The sequence below is a fragment of the Dermacentor albipictus genome, chromosome 1, assembly GCF_038994185.2.
Source record: "Dermacentor albipictus isolate Rhodes 1998 colony chromosome 1, USDA_Dalb.pri_finalv2, whole genome shotgun sequence".
Taxonomy (NCBI): domain Eukaryota; kingdom Metazoa; phylum Arthropoda; class Arachnida; order Ixodida; family Ixodidae; genus Dermacentor; species Dermacentor albipictus.
In genome coordinates, this window is record NC_091821.1 from 167,372,100 (window position 1) to 167,393,370 (window position 21,271).

At 45.3% G+C, this 21,271-nt stretch overlaps 2 protein-coding genes across 2 annotated transcripts in view; both read left to right on the forward strand.

Moving 5' to 3' along the window:
• Positions 1-21,271, forward strand: part of LOC139051861 (synaptopodin-2-like) — a 121,395-nt gene that overhangs the window by 81,039 nt on the left and 19,085 nt on the right. The window contains exon 5 of the mRNA XM_070528892.1: positions 12,592-12,816. Within this exon, the coding sequence (XP_070384993.1) occupies positions 12,592-12,816 (225 nt within the window). The remainder of the gene's footprint in view (positions 1-12,591; positions 12,817-21,271) is intronic.
• On the forward strand, positions 6,655-9,241 carry LOC139051863 (uncharacterized). The gene is made up of 2 exons (XM_070528898.1): positions 6,655-7,454; positions 9,038-9,241. The coding sequence occupies exons 1-2, from the start codon at positions 7,110-7,112 to the stop codon at positions 9,098-9,100; spliced, it is 408 nt and encodes a 135-aa protein (XP_070384999.1). The 5' UTR covers positions 6,655-7,109; the 3' UTR covers positions 9,101-9,241.

Sequence of the window (21,271 nt, forward strand, 5' to 3'; positions counted from 1 at the left end):
TATATATATATATATATATATATATATGTCGTATACCCGCCGTGGTTGCTCAGTCGCTACGCTGTTGGGCTGCTGAGCACGAGGTTGCGGGATCGAATCCCGGCCACGGCGGCCGCATTTCGATGGGGGCGAAATTCGAAAACACCAGTGTGCTTAGATTTAGGTGCACGTTAAAGAACCCCAGGTGGTCGAAATTTCCGGAGTCCTCCACTACGGCGTGCCTTGTAATCATAGAGTGGTTTTGGTACGTAAAACCCCATAATTTAATTTAAATTTATATATGTCATAGCATGAGAAGCCAACAAACACTGACACCAAGGACAACATAGGGGAAACCACATGTGCTTAATAAATGAAATAATGAAACGATAAATTAATGGAAATTAGAGTGGATGAAAAAACCACTTGCTGCAGGTGGGAACCTATATAGGTGGGAGTATATATATGTATATATATATAAACTGTCTGTCCGTCTGTCAACTTGGACAATACAGGGCACTGCCCGCGTGTCAGAACTGATGGAGGCAATTAAATTTCGTCAGGGCCTACACCCGCCGGGTGATGCTGGGGGATACAATGATAATTATTAGGTTTACAGACATGGAACAATCGCAGAATAGAAAGAAAAGAACTCGCTGGCAAATGCTCCGGTAGGGACACAACGCCTGCCTGTTCAAGAAAAAATGTACACAGAAAAAAAATGTGAAAACCTGCAGAGGGATTAACTTCAGAGAGAGAAAATATAAGGAAAGAAATGAAAAATGGGCATATAAAGAAAGAGTGCACGCGCTGTAGAGAACAGCACAAGAATGAGACATTGAGCTGCGCTACCAAAAGTGCAGCATTCCACATCCGGCATGCGGTCCACGAATTCGCATAAAATTAGACCGCATCAGTAGTCACATGTTTATACTACAATCGAGTACCTATATGCATGGCATTGAGCAGTAATAGAAGAACTTCGTTGAGATCATCACGTCTAGACGCACGGGAAAATAATATCGTCTAGTGTAGCACATCGTGCGTAAACTCAGAAAAAATATTTCAACTTTAAGGATATGCAACCAAAAATACAAATACATTCGTTCAATAAGCATAATCCTGTACAGAACGCAAAAGTAAATTATGTACAACCCCCCCCCCCTCCTAATACAGTTGAATTCAGCCAGTGTGTTGAAGGAACGCAAGAGTGTTTCAGAACTACTACACACGCTTGCTTTATATCTGTCAGTGAGTCTCCACACGCCCAATATACTAGGTTCAGTTGAACTTCACTGCTGTCATCCTCCGAATTCGTTCCAAGTATATACGCCTTGAGAACTGTCCGACTAAAATTCGTAAGTTGCAATATGGTCCGTAAATAATTAGAAACTAAATTAGCCAAATAATTAATTAATTCGCAAATAAGCTGATTATGCCTTTTAATTTCCGGTGCTAGTAATGTCCGCCTCTTCGAGTAACTGAGCTCAAGTACTAAAATTGTTCTCACTGCCACAGGCGATTTTTTTTTTTGCAGTCTTCGCAACAACACTCAGTATACGTATAGAAACCGTCCCGCTCACCTGCAGCCCGCTTCACACAGCGAGAGAAAAACTACGACAGTGATCACATAGCGCTGTGGCACCTTCACTTCCCCCCCCCGTCCCCCCTCGCCCACATTTACCGCCACACTAAGCCTGCCTAGACTTACGACGTCCTTGAACATTGAGCCTAGCGCAACGCCCCACGGCGCAGTTCAAGCGGTGGAAGGAAAGCGGCACGTGCCAGCCCGATTCCGCCAGGGATAGCAGTTAAGGCGAGAACCGAGGTGCCTAGGCACGCGCTCTCTTCTCGCGCGCCGAGTCCTAAAAGTCGCGTACTCTGCTGAGTTTCTAAGGCACGGCGAAGTTAAATGGCAAAGGAAGCTGCAGCACGGAACGTTCGCTTGCGAAAGGTGACGGCCCACGAGGCAATGCTCGCGGTCATCTAATCAAGTCTATTCATGTGCGTCCCTGGGTGCGTGACATCCCGCATGTTTAGTTAGCCAACGAGTGTTCACTGCAATGCAGTATACTGCCCATCCACAAAAATGCCAGGTTTACTTTGTCTAACATTATGTACTAGGGACAAAGGCTATTTCACGACACTAGACAAGCGCTTGTCTTCTTTCCCAGTTCACCATTTGTTGACTATTCTAATAGTTCGCTAAGACAATCAGTGCTTCACCCCTTATGACAAAACTGCCAACTTTTTCATTCGCTTTGACTCCATTTACAACTTCCTTGTAACTAAGTTAAAACACTGGTGTTTCAAATTGATTACCACAAAATAACCGCTACGTAATGAGCGCAGCTTACTATATCGCCATATACAAAGAAAGTAACATATTTTTTTCTTTAAATGTCCATATACATCCTCCTGTAAAAAGTTGCATCTAACGGCCGCTAGATCTGACTATACAAAAAGTAAAGAAAAGCTTTGTTTTCAGCGCTTGCCGTTACGTCCGCCGCGTTAAATCTTCAACACGCAATGTGCTACATGACAGGCGAACTCGCAAAAGAACTGACGGGAACCTCTGCTTTCGTGCCAAAAGTTGTGTTTCTCATGCGTGGCTAAGTACTTCTTTCTGTCTTACGTTCCACACTCTAAGCAAATAAAAGAGGGATGGCGTCAGGTGACCACAAAAAAAAAACTGCTAAAAGCAGCCATGCGCTCAAGCGTTGTTGGCATGTCAGTAAAAACACAGCCAACCATATGCTCGCCAAGAAAGACTGCTAAGCCAGTCACGTTGAAGCTTGCCAAGAAAACTCCAGTGGCCCACCCAAAGAACAGGCGACAGCGCTAAATTAATCTCTGCGCTTGCGCAGCCGCTAGATATAAGGCGTCCTCAACTACAAGCTGCGACAAAACACAAGCTAGGAGCACTGCGCTAGCCAACATTGTTTGTCGCAGAGTCAACCAAAAATAGTTGGAATTGCGGCATTTAAAGCTATAGGTTTGTGCGCCTCCAACAAAGTCCAGTTTCTAACCGAAACGCCAGAAAACTGTTTGAAAACGTACTCTGATTCCCGATTGATTGCATGCAATTTTTCCAGCCTTATTATCGCCTTGAAAAGAGAAACCGGTTCACTTCGAGCCTCCGCTAATGATCGAAGCCATGAGATATCCCGCACACCGCACAACGGCGTGCACTGGCCACGGCCACTCGGATGAGGACAGAGAAACTCAGCAGTCCTCTAAGGGAGAAATGCATCAAAAAAACGAGCGCCACACCGGCCACTTGGTGTGAGAGGTCAGCAATGTACTCATTAAATTATTGCCGTAACCAAGCGACTGCAGCACATGGGAACTATGCTCTGTGCCGTTTAAGCTGTCGCTGATGATCCTAGTTCCCGAATTCAACCGTTCTTCTCTGTATTGATGCGCGCTGCACGAAAGTAGCGGTGAAATTTCCTGTACTAGAAGCACTGACGGAATTAACACACACCTCAGTGGCTAAAGGCAATGTTCACCATAGCGGCTTAGTGGTGCGAGCCTTACTCCAATGCGGTATGACGAGCACTACTGGAATGCCGAGGGTAAATTGCAATATATGCAAGGTAATGGAAATCAAGTGCAGGATATATTGGATTGGTGCGGCACATGTGCTAGGCACTGAATTCGCTTAAAGGAGGCTGCCACAGAGACTACATCAAAGAGAAACACCAGCAGTCGTCCCGATCGGCCTTGGTGTATGGTAGCTCAGCTACCGCGAGCCACCTACCGTATGACCTTCTTTTTTGTTTCCTCACAAGTAAAATACTAGCCAGTTCTTCCCTACTTCGGCTCGTCCAATTGATACGTGCCTCACCGGCACCAACGAGCACATAAAGAAGAACCATTATTATACTGAGGTTTTATCCTGTGGTTTTACTTCACTCTTATATAACGATTATTTTTTTCGTCTCTCTGGTCAATTCCCTAGACCGGGTCTTCAAAGACAGAACCTCGCAGTTCGTCCTTCCCTATCTCCTTTGTGCAACTACTTTCAACGAGCCTTCAAGGCGAGCAAGAAGCGAGCAGTGGTTAGCGAAGCATTCTCCGCTTGCAGGTCGACCTGCGAAGGACCGCTGCCTACAGCCATGCTTTCAAGAATCACTGAGAATCCCTACGCCAGTCCCTAACACAAGAGCATCGCGAAAGGAATAAATAAAAGCTGCAGAATGAATTATGTGCTCCTCACAGCAAATTCCTCCCTTTCAAGCTTCAATGGAAACGTATAAAGGGGCGTTATCCGTCAGAATTTATTCAGTAAAAAAAAGTGCAGTTGTTACAACCTTCATTTTGTTTTCCATCATTTTACGTAAGGTTAACCTTCCAGTATACAATGTGAACGGTTATTCTTCATAACGCCATTGCTTCTCTTTATTTTCTCATGTTATATAACTTTCGCGTGTTGTAACTTGAGAGAGTTCTTTTTTGTTATAGCTTAACAAACGATACATATGTATACAGTAGATAAGGGCAAATTAGTAAAGGACATAAAGAACAAAGTGTAGAAAGACGGGCGCTACCAGCAGCTGTTTACTCTCATGCCACCCACCGATATATGTACGATTTGTTGCACATGCGCGCCGTCGCACCCTCGCATCGCAGAGACACTTGCTCGCGCACCTGATGCTAGGGCACGCTATGTCCAAGTTAACAGGAGCCGAACCAGTTTCTTGCTCTTGCAGCGGGCCTTCAAAGCAAATGTCCTTGTGAAAACGCGTGTCAAAGTGAACATATCGTATTTGCGACATTATATATATATATATATATATATATATATATATATATATATATATATATATATATGTGTGTGTGTGTGTGTGTGTGTGTGTGTGTGTGTGTGTGTGTGTGTGTGTGTGTGTGTGTAAAGTTTCACTTCAACACACAAAACAAGATTGCACCCACAACGGCACCTAACAAATAAACGCTAACAATAATTTTACGAATTAGTTTATTATTACGCAAAAACAAGATCTCTGAAATCTTAAAAATGTTTGTACCCTATAAGGTTAAAAACAACACGGCGTCCTAAGAAATATCAGGAAGACCCTAAGCTTCGGGGTCTGTCCCAAAACTAGTCAACACTGCATTCATGTTTGTTATGCATAATTTTTTGCGTAACACACATATCAAAGTAAATCTCTAAACGGAAACCATGAGGTACCGTGAACAGCTGATCATGTGTGTGTGCCAATGTTACTGGACTCTCACAAAGTGATATCCTTGAGGCTGCGTTATGATATTATTTGTCGCAAAATGCCCTGCTGTCTATGTATTTGTACACATACTTTCATTATAATATGACTCGGAACCCGCGTCATGAATGTTTCTTCCCGGCAGGAAGCGCACTTCCTGGTGACTTCATATCAGGGCGAGACATCAGTCGCGAGTCTGAGCCGTATATTCCTCATCGTCCGACCGCTTCCAGTTTTTTCACTTGGCAATAAATAGAAGAGCAGTGTTTCAGAGGCCCAAAAAGAAAGGCTGAACTGAAATGAACATTTAGCAGGCGCCCTTATATTTGAAACAACCATGTGCAAAGTGAACATTTTATTAACTTCATGAATTCGTAAATTTCGGACTATTGTTAAGTACTCACCGCTCCTAAAGTTTCAGTCCCGGAAATGCGTTTTAATAAAATCGTTATTTACTTCTGCCTGCTGCTTCCTATTCTCTAGGAAGCCAGCATAACGAAAGGAAACGTGGCCTATTTGCTGTCTTAAAAATATTTGTGATATGTTGCTATATATGCAAGTGTCGAGCCAACACTGTTGAGATTCTTGGTTGTCTGTATTGAAAAAAAAATTATTTTGTTTATCGCGTTTTTTTATTACTTATTTTCACTTCTATCATAAAAATACGTTTCAGTAACTTTCGCCCTTGGCCAGTGTGCACTTCCGGTCAGTTCCCTTCGTTCCGAGGTTTTCACAGTTTTATTCGTTTTTTTCGCTGCCATCGCTACTTGCACGTACGACATCATGGAGAACTTGACGATATAGTCATCGCTCCTTTTCTACTTATGCTGCTTCCTCTGAGCTTACGTGAATCCTCACCTTGCTTGCTGCAAAGCCTCGTCAGGTCCTCAAATTAAAGAAATAATGAAATTTCGCTGCACACAGGCGCGCTTTTTTCGAGAAGCGCTGTCGGTCGCCTCGTCACCAGTCGGTGCAAGAAGCCAAGCAAACAGCTTGCACGCTTTCGTTTTCCCGGCATACCCACGTGAGTATTGACTCCCGAGTTCGACACCGGGTCCAAAGCTGACGCAAGCCGCAAGTGACTCAGGGCGACCTCGGCGCGTCTAGGCACTGCGACGTGCGCGGGATTCCTCGAGAGGCTGCGGCCATGTGGGTGCGCATGACCGTGCTCCCCGGACGCGCAGTTCAGCAGCGCGCTTGGCACTTGCACAGCGCATATTTTTGTATTGTTTCAGATCAAGCCAACTGCGTGATGACTCCGGCACCAGCTTGAACCCAGTCTCCAGTTACGCGGCCGCGGGGCAACATCTTTCGGGCCGAAGCCGCGCTAAGTTTAGCGCCGCCGATGCATGAGTGCGGGGAGAGCCTCCTCTCCCTTGTAAACGGCCCCTTCTCGTCTCGCTGGCCCGGCGGCGTCTGTGGAGGGCAGACAAACAGAACGACATTCCAGCCCGTTTTAAACTCTGGGTATTCAGTCCCTGTACACCGGGCTCTGGCAACAGAGAAGCAAAAGAACCCCCCGGTGTCGTTAATTGCGTCCATATTTTCATACTTCGCATCAAGTGAGTAAATCGGCAGGAAATAGCGAGAGCTTGAAGCCTCGGAAAGAACTACCTTTTTACTCTCTGCTTTTTTACCTTCCTTTGGGCCGGCGGAAGAGAGACCCTCCTGGCGTTGCCCCTCCCCTTTCCCGCTGCTTCTCGGTAGATGTGCTTGGCTTTTACAACACGTCACGCTGACGAAACTCCGCCTTCCGAGAAGCCAGTGCACCTCCTCCCTCTCCACGACTACTACTGACGCAGCCCCGGGGCGCCGCTTTATAGGCGTACTCTGAATCTCAGTCGGCTCACGAGTCGAGCACTCGAACAGTCGGACGCCGCCGCCGAAGCACTAGCTCTGAGCACAATGGAAGACAGCACCAAGGTTCCGCTGACGCCCGGCTCGATCATCAACGTGCCGCTGGGCGCCACGCTGGAGATGCAGCTTAAGCTGCCCACTGAATCTGATGGCGGCATTATGGTGCCCGCCGGCTGCGAGACCGACGAGGGCCAGACGGTGATGAAAAAGACCACGCAGTCTCGCACTGAGACGCAGCAGTCCAAGCGCGTGGCTACGCACGGCGACCAGACGGTCAGCGAGTCCAGTCAAGCCGTGCGAAAGATGATGCAGGACACTCGTTCCATGGTGCACCAGTCTTCAACCGAGTCCAACGAATCCCAGCGAATCGTGAAGAAGACGACTGCGCAGCAGGTGAGTTTCGTGTTGCCCAAGCGGGTGTTTTAACATTTTGCCCTGTACGGAGCGGAAATAATGTGCTAGCTTGAACTGTCGCCGAGCGAGCACGTTATTGGCCGTTCCAGCCAAGACAGAACTGCTAGTTCAACGTGCAGACTCGTTTTACATCTAGCGACAGCTTTAACCTCAACAGCATAGAAAAAAATCGTGTAACCTTATGATTCTACAATAAGTACAATTTCTCATTGTTGTGCACGCACTCGTGGTCCCATGAGCTCAGGTTAGGGCCCGTCATCATGCCCAACATATGTGCCTTTCTGCGCATTTTCCGTAATGGTCTATTCATTTTCCATTCTTTTCGCACTTCGTCATTAGGTCAAACGTAGCTGTGCCTCTGTTATCGCCTAGACAGGCCATTCGACTCGGCGTCTGATAAGAAAACAATGAAAAATGTAATGGATCGTTACGAATGCGGCCTTTGTTTTCATCAAGCTAATGATAAAGAAATGAAAAGGCGTTTTCCTAAAGCGCGTTCTTGGCGGCGACTCTGACAATATTCAGTACTTTTCAAGGCAGTATTTCATTAGTTGTTCTGGGAGTCAAGGGCTGAATTCATAAAGCTTTTCGTTCGTAGTGCTGTTTGCCATTGGCCAGCTGCCTTCGGTAATCAAATGTGTTGCCTCAGGATTGGCTGAAATTTGCCCTACAAACAATTATATCGTAAGAGCTTTTCGTGAATACAAGCCCAAGGGCCAAATTCACAAAACGTTTCGTTCTCAAGTGCTCTTTGCGACTGGTTGTCTGCCTTCATGAATGATATGTCAAGCATCTACATTGGCTGTCGTTCGCTCTTACAAACAATTCTAGCGTAAGGACCTTTAGTGAATATGAGCACCGGGACCGAATTCCGCGAAGAAGTTCTTAGACTAGCACTGCTCGTAAAAGCAGATGCTGCAGCCAATCGTTACAAATATTAGCGATGGCCGCCGTTGAATGGCAAACAGGTCTCACGAGCGAAATGTTTTGTGCGTCCATCCCCAGGTCCCGTGTCCACAAAACTTCTTCCACGTTAGAGCATTGCCTCATTGGCTAGTATTCGGGCTACCGCCCGTCACTATAGCAATCGGCGTGATAGCGAGACGATCCTCGATGCAACGGCCAATCGTGAGCCGCAATTGCATCAGTGAAGCTTTGTGAATACAATCCTATCTTTTCTTTATAGTTTTTCATTGCAGTGCCTCGTCTCGTCTATGTCGGATGTGGTGACTATGGGTCACGTTGGGCGTCCAATTCAGTTTAAACAGCAGCGTGTTCACAGTGGCACTCCAAGTGTGCGGCAAGGTGAAGCTTGCCTAAACGAGGCACTTCATTCGCCGGACTTGTTTTAGGCCAGCTTAAACGCAACCACGTTGTCAATTCTCGTACAGCTTTACATACGCTAGTCCGCCCCGTTACTTTCGAAACCTAGAGCATAACCTTCAGTAGACGAATATATCTCTCTATTTCTTAGATTTGTATTGAGAAGCTAATCCCTGCACGCGAAACGGTGTTTCGTGTTCGGGCCCAGTTTGATATGTTCATTTGTCTTTCGTTTACAGCAAATGAAGTACTCGAAGCAGACCTTCTCATCGACCAGCAGCTTTGAGTCCTCTCACAACTGACCTGGCAAGTCGGGGACGGCGGCTTTTGGCTGTGACGACCTCGTGGACCTCTCTCATTCACTACTCCGTTGAAATAATGCACAGAGCCTATTTACTACGGACGTACCACATCGCTCAATAAACAATTTTTATGTAATAGCATTTGTGTCTTAGACTACGTTTTTTTTTCCGAAGAAGGCATAACTCAAATAGAAGCTATGCCCTTTCGGTATATACTTCTACCGCGTCGCACTACCACAGTGTCACTTTTTTGTTAGTTTCATGCTTACATTTACCTGCTTGTCCAGATACTACACATGCACCGCCGTTTTCGCCTCATAAAGCAATCTTAGTTGAGCCTAAGTTATAAGAAAAGAATGGATTGCCATTAATATGTAAGTGTACGCAGAGAACACGAAGCCAGGCAGGCGGTATACATAATAAATTGCCTATACGATGATAGTTAATCTCAGCGTTATTTTCCAGTTTCTTCAGACTTTGATGTTAATTACCAAGACATTGCGGTTATACAAGATTACGTTCCTGTAGTTAAAAAAATAAAAGATTCAGGTTTAATTTTCAAGAGTCCTACACTGAGGAGGAGGGGGTTCAATGAAGCGCGAAATCCTAAAGCGTGAATGAAGAAGTCGTAACTTCGCCCAAAAGGCGAGCACCGATTGCGATAGCAAATCAATAGACAGCAATACAAAGTAAGAATGGTAGTTTTATCGGCCATATAACCTCGCGAACATTCGTTAACTAACTAAATTAACAAGCGTGGTGTCAGCGCGTACAGTCAAACATGAACACATCACAGTCGATGAGCGCAGACACTCGCTGTCAAAACGCTGGCGTGAGGAAGCGCTGCAGCAGCAGCGAGCGAAGTGTTGTTCGTGCTATCGCTTCAACGCAAACTGAGCAGCGTGAACGCAGCACGCATAAAGTTTCATATGAGCCGTCAAAGCGCCTAGACTCTGCCCTCAACGCAGATCGCCTTCAAGAGATAGCTCGCGCGGCAGCGGAATACGCAGTACAACGCCGTCGCCTTCGTCCCTTCCCTCCCCCTGGAACCTAGCGCGCGACGGAAGATGGCGCGCTTCCTTCCCACTTTGCTCCCTTGCGCGTACGAGACTGAGCCGCGATCGTCGGCTCCTCTCGCACGATTTCACTCACACATACAGCATACGGCACGGGGCGACGGTGTTACCATGGCATAGAATACCACTTGCGCCCCTTCCAGTTGTATGTGGCAAAGGATACACGTACAGGTTGTGGACGCGTTCACCCACATGTGTTCTACGATTATTTATTGTGGCTATAAAGACATAGAATATGTAGTGTGTAAGAAAGCTCAGTACTTATAGAAATATTAAGCTCGCTAAGCTGACTGAATTGTAAGCAAACAATACAAATCATCTCGTAGAATCACTTAAATATAGAGTACATATAGGCATGCGAAATCAGCCATAAACTACACTCCATCGGAGGCTCCTCTCTATCGTCGCACCTGAAGATTGAGAAGCAAGTAACAAAGCGCAGCAGAACACGTAGCAGCTAATACGCCAAGGCCGTATTGCTGAATTAGGAAACGCTTGCGGTTACAGCATTAAATCACTTCGTCTACCAAGTTACGCATCGAGTCGGACGGGCTTTCTCGAAAATCCCAGGTCAGCCTTGATCTCAGTCCCCTTATAGACCACCAGGGTGTAAAATGCAGATTTACATAGCGTTCACTGTGACATAACTCCCTCCTTGTATTATATATCTCTCACTTACTTGTTTGTTTCTCTTAGCGTAAGTGACAAGACAAAAGGCTTGGCTGGTCAAAGCAAGCACTCGCGATGGAGGACTTTAATAATAATAATAATAATAATAATAATAATAATAATAATAATAATAATAATAATAATAATAATAATAAAATTAATACGGCAGACTCAACGCACTCATTGGAATAAACGTTAAGTTTCTTAAAACGTTTCAATTAAATGCTATGCAAACAGACACATGGTACGGACAATTTTATTTTGTTTCCAAGTGCTCGTAACAAACTGCTCTTGTTCTACGCCGCGCTTTGCAGCATAACAAATAACTACCCGCAGCATAACTACCCGGAAAGAGGAAATGTCGCCGAGAGCCCCCCTTGTCCGCCCCGCGACCCACATGATCCACGCGACCGCAAATTGCACTGTGTCCGAAATTGACCCAAAATGTGATCTTAGCACAAAAACTCGAAAATGAAAGATATCAGTGAAAGGAACGAGAGGAAAGGAAAGACGAGCGCTACGTAGCGCTCGTCTCACTGATATATTTCATTTTCGAGTTCTTGCGCTACAAAGATCATGTTAAGCGAACACCGACGGGCCCAAGAAGTTACTTCAGGATAGGCCTACTTTCGATTACATCTTCGGGCCCATTTTACTGAGGGAGAAATCAAACGATAAGACATGCCAAACCCCAGGGAGGAAGGCAAGGAAGCGTCTTTTTAATAAAATTTGGCAGCATGTTACACTCCTGTAACAGGTGAAGGCGAAAACCTTCTGCACATCTGGTAATGCATTAAGTTATACTATCGGAGGGCTCAGACTTCTTGCGAGACATAACGAGCCTCAGTGTCAAGCAAACGTATGTCGCTGTAGGTCGACCTCTTCAACGACACATGCGAGTACCTAATGCACTACCAAAAGATTCTTTCGTTATTTCTTTCGTTCTCTCTCTCTCCCCTCTCTCCCCTCTCTCTCTCTTTCTTCCTTTTTTTCTTTCTTTCTTTCTTCGTTCTTTCTTACTTTGTGTTTTCTTTCGTTTCTTCATTAATAATCAGATATTGCATCTTTGGTTGCTTAAGGGATATGACCCATTCCTGATTATTTTTTTTTTGTCTCACTAGATTAGGCGCCGCTTTTTTCGGGTTTGAGCCATTGCAACGAGCCACTTAAGGTTTTCGCCTTAAAAGAATCACGCGCTTAAAGGCGGATGTTTACTGCTGCGATAATATTCAGGCACCATTCATAGGTTTCATTGCGTAATTACGTAGTGAAAGGTGCCGGTCAGCGGCACATATGTATGGCCAGTACAGATGGCTCTATAAGCCGATAAAGTGAGGCGGAATGGTAGGCAAATGCAGCATCGCTTTAAAACAAAAATATTAAAAACAATTATGTTGGATACTTTCACCGCAGTATTACTCTTTATGCAGCAGTGCACGCTTTACAGGGGAAACACACGAACATACGCGAGCACATCTACCATTGCTTATATTACTAGTAATCTGAAAAGGCGCTCGAAAGCCGCTAACTTTCAGCATTCGGGTTAAAAATAAGAATTAAGGGCGTTATTTGGACAGTTTCAAAGGCATACGTGTCACAAAGTAGCGCAGCACGTGTGACTAAGTTGTCTCTTTTATGCGTAACATTTTTACAGTATATCCAAGAAATTATCCCATTGGATCTGCCACGCGCAGGTAGAGCAATCTTCTTTTTTTTTTTAATTTTAGTCTCCATTTCGCCATGCAGAGTGTGACGGAGACCAAGAAGGAGACCTCGCAGCTGCCATCGGGCGGGTCGTTGCTCTCCACAACCACCACGGTGACAAACCGTTCGACCAGCACTAGCAGCAGCACGACCAAGAAAGCCCCACCACCCACGGCGCCCAAGCCCAAGCTCAAGCTGAACACGGAGCTGGCCTCAGACGTGGCCCGTTTCGGCTTCCCTCCCGAAAGGCCCTGCTCCAGTGCCAGCGTAAGTGAGCATGATCCTTGCAACGCACCGAGTTTCGGTAAAATTTTGCGACAGTGGTACATCACAAGGAGAAATAGGCTATTTAGTGAGCAGAAAATTATGTTTATCACGTACAAAGGACTGACACAGAGTGAAATAGTACTAATAAGAGAGCTCGGAGTAGCTTAAAAGTACCGTAGAGTATTCATCTACGCACAGCAGGCTTCTGTAGTTTTTGTGCGTCCCAAGATATATGTTTGATGCAAGGTTACTCAAAAGAAAATAATAACGTACACGTAACATTCAAAGAGGCAACTCTAACGCTAAGTACGACAGCGAAATTTCAGCAAAAATTGAAAAGGCATTGTGTGATTTGTACTCTAAATGCAAGATGACGATGTCTCGTAACATAATGTCGATGTTTGAAAGTTCATCTTCGGCCACTATGAAAAGTTTTAAAGAACGCTTTCCACGTATTTTGTGTGGCGTCCTCTACGAAGGTGCTGCAACGGCGGTTCAAGAAAGAAGGTAAAATTTTAGCGAGTCCATCAAGTCAGCTCGAACGCTGTAAGTGTGACTGCTATGTGTTTACTATTTTTGAATCCAGCTGTAGAGGGTCTCCCGTATAATATGCACAACATTCCAGGCAGAAATTATTAACCGTTTAGTTACAGCAACAATTTCAAGATTTAATTAACTGCCCGAAGAAGCGTTTCAAAGGCATCGACAGCACTTTGAAAATTTTATCTGCCACCTGCAACGTAATAATTCGCACGGCCCCTCCAATATACCAATAACTTCGAAATTTCCTCTGCGAGTTCTTTCCAAAACACAATTTTTCCCACCCAATTAAACTGCAAAACGCAATCAAGAAAACTTTGCTGTGCTTCAGGTGCACTCAAGCTGCAGTTTTGTAGCTTCTAGGCTCAAATCCATTCCCCCTTTGTTAGATGCAGCAAATATAGACAATTTTTAAAAAATTCCCTACGCACCTGATTATTCCATATTCTTCTAACCTTGCCCACACGTAGAATGTAACATGGCCAACATTTCTTGTAAATTTCACTGCGGGTTTCAATGGTTCCTTTAAGTAAATTATTGCCGCCAATTGGAGCCATCGCCACTCATCCAGCCTCAATGACAGCTTCCGTGCAAAAGCTGCTCGTAAAAAAAAAACAAATGTACCATAACCTCCCCACATCTACTATAAAGTGCGCATTCTTCAAAATAGACCGGTACTTACGCGTTTATGTATCTGTAGGTTTATACATAATCATTTCTTCGTGATCGCCATGCGTTTCAGAGTATCGAGCTCACCACGAATGTAACAAGTAGAGATCATGTGTTTCTCCTCCAGTGCAGATTACTGCGCACCTCTTGTTCTTTTTTTTTTTGTCAAAATGTACAGAAGTTGGATTGCCTTCGCACCAACAATATGCTCTGGTCTGATTAATGTCTTTTCAAGACTGTCATTGAGCCCGTAGACTCACTGAACTAGGCAAGAGCAGCTGCTTTATGCGTTTGTTAAAACAGGCGCGCTTGTTTCTGCTCTTTCTCTTGCCTTGTTTCCCGCAATGGAGACGAGAAGCATTGGCATGAGTGGCATTCATGTTTAGGCGTACGTAAAATGGCGTAAATATTTCCTAGAAGAAAGAGCTAAAATTACAAGCTGTGCGAAGCATCGAAGAATGACCACCTTCTGTGCTTCACTTGGCTTTTCATTACTAAAAGAATAGCGCTATATTTTGTTGTTTTTCTTGGTTTCAGGATGTAGCATATTTTGAAGTGTTGTTTTTTATACTTTCTTTATTAGCTTAATAATAGCTACAACAGCTTTAACAATAGTGTCTCTTCGTGGTACAATTATTCCTACGTTAGGAAAGACTCCGGTGCTTGGAAGAACAAGGGATAGGCGAGCGAATCCGTAGATACGGTCTTTATTGATGAGGGCTAGGCTAAAAACATACGTCAATAAAATATGTAAGAGAGCCATCAATAGTATATACAAGGTCGTTAGAATATCAGGCTAAGTTCTACATTAAGTCTCACCGACTCTTTAGTCTCTCAACAAATAAAGTCTGTGACTAGATTCTTGGTCTTTGTATTCACAAATAGAGACGACAAATGAATGTCCAGTTCTGAAATCGGTGATCGACTGTGGCGGTGGAGATGACGACGACGGGCGGTGCACGGCACCAAGCCCCATCGTCTGCTTCGCCGACGCGTTCTGGTATCCAGCTGCATCACGCTCTCATCACGCTCCACCACGCTCATTCCGCGCAGGTGTCGCTCACCAGTGCATGACTTCTAAACCAGTGCATATAGTCCTAAAAAAATAATTTTTAAGTTCGAGAACTGGTTGCGGTAACGACCTACGCTTTCGAAATCATGGGGTGAAAAACCCATGATTACGTACGCTTGACTACATCCATGGCTACGTTCAGTGACCAGTGCCATTTTATGACACCGGTAGCTGGATGTTGTAGCCAGCACGCAAGTTCAGTGATAAATATGCTTATTATGTAGGAGGTACACGAATTGTGGTTCATGTAACACCTGCATAGTAGCTCCGAGAGATGGTTCCGACTACTTGCAGAACGATCTACTGCTTTATCATCAGTGTTAATACACTTTCACGTACGTTACCATCATCCCTAATTTGGAAAGCTTAAGAACCTGCAAAGCGCGATCTTTATATGGTAAAATAATATGTCATCGTTCAAACAGTAGGAGATGATTGCGTCTTCATCTGGCTCTAACGTGCGATTCTTGTAGATCAAAAAAAAAACGTTAAAAACACCTGTTGTACACCTGTCCTCGATGCGAGGTTCGGCGCATTTCTCTACGGGGTGCACTAAACTTGCTGAATTCGAGAGCACTTTCCGAGACGAAAATCCTTGAGCGGTGGCGAGGAAGCTGCTCTTGCGCTACTGCAGTTACTGAAGCGCACCACCCTGGGTGACCGTTTATAGTCCTCCTGTGCATCCTGCTGGGTGCACGCAATATTAATTCTGTTCCTCTTTGTCTCTTATTTATTCCCTCTTTCCCTTAAACCTGGCGCAGGGTAGCAAATCAGACGCTGTATCTGGCCTCCCTACCATTCCTCATGCTTACTGTCTCTCTCCCTCAGTAAATTTTGCTTTAAGCACGAGATTCCCACAACACATATAATACTGCCAAGCTCCTGCCATCTACTCGTTACTAAGCTTCCGCTTTTCGATTAGCTGAACAAGCCCTTTTCAACATTACAAACTTCTAGTAATACCGCTAATCTTGTGAGTTAGCTAGTTAGCAACACACAGTGCGGAAACCTGTATGCTCTACAAACAACTTTCGCTCAAGTATACCATGCGAGCTTTTTTTGAGAGAAACCTGTGCCACTTTCTAAGAACGCCCTAAAGGGCTACACTGATTCTTCAATGGAAAAGGAAGAGTAAACTGAGCACGAGTAAATAAATTAGAATGAAAAACAGCAGACTAAACTAGCCTATTGGCGGGCTAAAATAGCAGAGCTTTATTGCTGTGGCACGCACAGGCCTGTCGAAGGACGCTCTCCCTTTTTGACCCGTAAAATTGTTGCTCGGTGCAGACAGAACGAGACAAACGAAGGGCGAAGTTAACCAGAATAGCATCCCGTTACCCACCTAGGCCCGGCGTTAGAGGGCGAAGGCATGAAAATGATCTCCACCGCAAAATTTTTGCGAAAACTTTTACAAAAAAGACGTTTTCTTCTTTTTCGCGTGCCAAAATTGTCTGGCACAGCTTACGTGGTCTTATATTCTTCTCCGAACGAACCGCGAGAACCTGCCGTTATTGCAACGCGTTGACAACTGTTAATTCAGCGGGTGTGCTCGGAAAGGGACGCAATTGCGGCGCAGTCTGCAAATGCACCTTTACGGAACGCGATGCTGCAAAACTCGTACTGAAAAAGTTTACGCGGAGGCACGTGACCAGCTGAGAAAGGACAAGGACGAGCGCTAACTCACAACTGAAGTTTATTCCAAACGCATACACGAATAAATAGAAAAACCGAAACAGAACAAAACAAGGCTACCATTTTTAACGTCACGTGTTACCCCGTGTGTCTGATCGAGTTGGCCAAGAACTGAAACTCCCTATCAGAGAAGCGGACGGAAGTCTGACTGATGCGCTTATCTCCGCTGCTACGCATATGAAAGGCTTCCGTGAGCTCTTACACGAGTTGATCCCTGTGCCTGAATAGGATTGTTGTTTTGTCGAAGAGCGGTTTGCATTGGAGTTTTTTCTTATCGTTCTTTCCACACGTGCGGCAATATCTTGGGAGGCTATCAAGGGAATCTCCTCCAAGTGATCTTCGGTGTTCTCCTAATCTTTCATTAACGCATCGTCCAGTTTGGCCGTTGTAAAATGCGCCACAGGACAATGGCAACTTGTAGACAACACCCCTGGCACAAGGAACGAGCGGAGCTGTGCGCTTGATACTGCAATCATTTCTTCTTTTTTTTCCTTCTGCTGGCTTCTTCATTCTGCCTGCACATCTGCGAACAGATTTTTGTCAATTTCCGAGGGCCGGAAAACATTATCGGAATGTTCCAACGCTCTGCTACATTCTAAAGGCCATGTGCCAATTGGTGCACGTATAGCATAACGACATTTCGACATGTTGCCAACTTGTTGCCGCTTTAAGACCAGAAGACATGACCTCTTGTCTTAAAGCGGCCATCTCGAAGTCTTGCCCACCTGCAATCAATTAAAGTATTGCGTCCTAGTTGAAAAGGCTGAAAGGGAGTGGATACCCTATGCATGTAATTGTGGAAGCACGTGGGAGACTGGAAAGGTGGATCAAGGCAGGGCCGCGACACAAACTACAGGAAGCAGACCGTTGAAATGTTGCCGCTATACCATAAGTGCACAAATTGGCACATAACCTTAAGAATGTCGCAGGGCACAACAACATTCCGATAGTATTTTCCGCCCCTGGGAAGTTTACATCAATCTGTTCGCAGGTGAACAGGCAGAAGGAAGAAGGTGACAAAGGGAAAAAAAAAGAAAAAAAATAATTGCGGTATCAAACACACAGCCCTGCTAGTTCCTTGTGCAAGGGGAGTTGTCTACAAGTTGCCATTATCCTGTGGGGCATTGTACATCGGCCAAACCGGACGATTCGTTAATGAAAGATTAGGAGAACACCGAAGATTACTTAGAGGAGATTCCCTTGATAACCTCCCTAACAAATGATGCACGTGTGGAAAGAACAATAAGAAAAAGATCCAACGCAAACCGCTCTTCGACAAAACAACAATCCTATTCAGGCACAGGGATCAACTCGTGCGAGAGCTCATGGAAGCCCTCCATATGCGTATTAGCGGAGATAAGTGCGTCAGTCAGACTTCCGTCCTCTTCTCTGATAGGGAGTTTCGGTTCTTGGCCAACTCGATCAGACACACGGGGTAACACGTGACGTTCGAAATGGTAACCTTGTTTTGTTCTGTTTCGGTTTTTCTATTTATTCGTGTATGCGTTTGGAATAAACTTCAGTTGTGAGTTAGCGCTCGTCCTTGTCCTTTCTCAGCTGTTCACGTGCCTCCGCGCAAACTTTTTCAGTGTGCATTTCAACCAACTAGCCCAACCATCTACTCTCCTAAATGCAAAACTCGTGTTGCCAGGTTGTTTTAATATTGGTTATATTTCCCCTCCCATTCCTGTCCAATATTGCGAGCATATCACGGCAATTTGCTTTACTGGTAGCGGTAGGGCCCATGCCTCCTGGTTTGGAGCGCTAATCATCGTATGCGGACTGCTAATGTTAACGAATTGATGCTGAGGCCGATCGTGCAGGTGTGTTGTCCTTAAGGATGCTGATAATGCCTTCGTCGCCTTATGATGCGACAGGTCGGCAATCCAGAATAGTTTATTCTGGAAATGGTCTGGTCATCAAAGCGAGCTAGCGAATTTTGACCTGGTGATTATGAGGTGCTTGTGAGGTGTTTATGAAGTAGGCATTCCAAGATGCTTTGTTCCGGTAATGTTCTGTCATCGGCGCCAACTACTTAACTGTGACCCTGCTGCGCTGCGCTCGTGAGCGGCTGTGATCGTGTGCCTATGTCTGTTCTCATTTTTTAAAGCTGCTTAACCCCCCAGTGTAAGGCAGGAAACTGGATCTTCTATTCTAGTTAACATCCTTGTTTTTCTCCTTTATGTTGTCTCTCTCTATATATAATCGAACAAACCGATAATTTGTTGAAGATACCGCTTTCATATAATTTCTGCGGGCGCACATCATCGGACAAGATGGTAGAGGGTGCTAATTGCATTGCTACTTCTTTTACTCACTAGAATTCAAGACCAGAAAGTTATGAGCACAACAGCATAACACCCCCTGTTTGTTATACCTGTCATTTTGCAAATTTCGAAGTTATTTAAAGTGGGACTTGAAAGAACCTCTGGCCGTGCTTTCGGCCAACCCTAGGTTCGAAATTATGTCAATTGAGTGACAATACATAACACAGTTGCGCCTGCGAGGCAAAATTATGTTTATATAAGTGTTTCTATCCAAAATAAACCATTTGAGCAAAGCAGTTTAAATTTATAATCGCCGGGTGAGCTCAAAAATTTAAATAAACCTAGGAAGGAAATGAATATGCGCGGCGCAGCAAATAGCGAAGGTTTTTTTTCGTTTATTTTTTTCTTCTTTCCCTTCTCTTTCTTTTTTCTTTCTTTCTTTTCCTTTCTTTTTTCAGCAAGTAAAGAGACGCATAAGCTGTCGCGGTATGTCTTGAGATTCAACACCGGGCGCCTCCATTAAACACCGAGAGGCGCCTCCAAGCTTCCTGTCAGCGACTCGACGGCACAGTCGCGATGGTCCCGTGCTGCGGCACTCCAGAGGCGACCCGTTTATTTCGGGCCAAATTTACCGTTGTCTTTCCCCTCCTTCCGCGCTCCTTTTTCCGGAGCGCGGCGTGGGTCGAGCGCTCGCAGCGCCGCCCTCTGAGAGGCCCGCTACACTGCCGACTGCTCTCGAACAACTTCTGGATCGCAGCCACAGCTCTCCCTTCCTCCTTGTGCACCGCTGGCTGCGTTCCTCTTTTCTGGGGGGAGGCAGCACAGTCGTCTGCCTCCTCCCTTTCGCGCTTTCCTTCAATCCACCTTGAGCCCTTGAAGGCCTCCGATAACGCGAGCAAGAAGCACGCAGGACGACCGCGCGGACGGCCCGGCCGCGAATGCTTTACCCTCGGCGCGCGGGCCTCGATGAACCGTGATGAAAGCGAAGGTGATCTGTAGAGTGGCCGGGAACAGCGAAACGCGCCGCGAAGGAAGGGGAGGCAAAAGAGCCGGTCCATCCGCGCAGGCGAGCCCGGCCGTACACGTGAGGTGAGACGCCTTCGGCTCCCTCCCCGACCGCCCATCCAACACCACTGCTTAGATTTCTGTGTTACGACATTTCTCTCTCTCTCTCTCGCTTTATGTCGGCGCATGCACCTGTTGCGCACGCACCCACTCCGTGCTCTCGCTTGGCTCGCCTCCGGAAGTTGACAAAATTTGTTGTCATCAAAACAAGACGTCGACAGCTTGAAGCGGCTGCGGCATAGCCACCTGGCTTCGAGTACGCCGTCCTCTAGAACCACCGAAAACCGTTGCGCTCTATTTTCAAATCGCGTGACTTTCACTGGCTGCGCAAAACAGAAGCGGACTAATTGAAACAAAATTCGTTTGGAGTTAAACCACCTTGTGGAAGGTTAAAGTGCATATTTCGTCCTGTCGCTTCCGCGACCTTAACCCTGGTGGCTGTTGGTGACTGCCGCATTTCAGCATTTTTTCTTTTCCCTTACAACATGCAACTACTAAAAATAACGAAGGTATGGTTTCTGGTCATGCCAATTTTGATTAATATTACAGTTGCTACGGTTCGTCCTTTATTTATTTACTAGCCTTGCTTTGAACGTACTTGTATTTTCTTTAAATATTCTTTAAACGTGTTCTCCTGCACATGAACCACAGTTCTTCATCAACCGTTTGTTTTCATCCATTTCATTTCCAACATGTTTGTAATCCCTTGTGTTGATACAGGAACAAAGTCGCGCGTACTTTTCATGTCCCATACGGTGACAGAACTACACCAACAGTCTTGTTTTTGTTCCATGTGTGTAGCTGAAGTCCCCCCCCAAAAAAAAAATCAAGGAAAATAAAGAAAAATAGCGATGAGAATTACAAGAGCAAAACAGGATGAGTTCATAACCATTTCATATAATTAATCACGCCACCCAAATGAAAACATGAACAAAGACAACATAAAACACGTTAATTCTATCGGATGAGCTAAATACGAAATAAATATACACCTTAGGAACTCTCCGTCTAATAATGTGCTCTCCTAATTTTCTCAACCAACTTCTACAAACCTTCATCAAATATTTAGTTTCTATACTCAGTGGGGTTCCATGCACTTCAGGGGGTGTATTTTGTAATATTTTTCTCCGATTAACTCATTTCTTTTCAC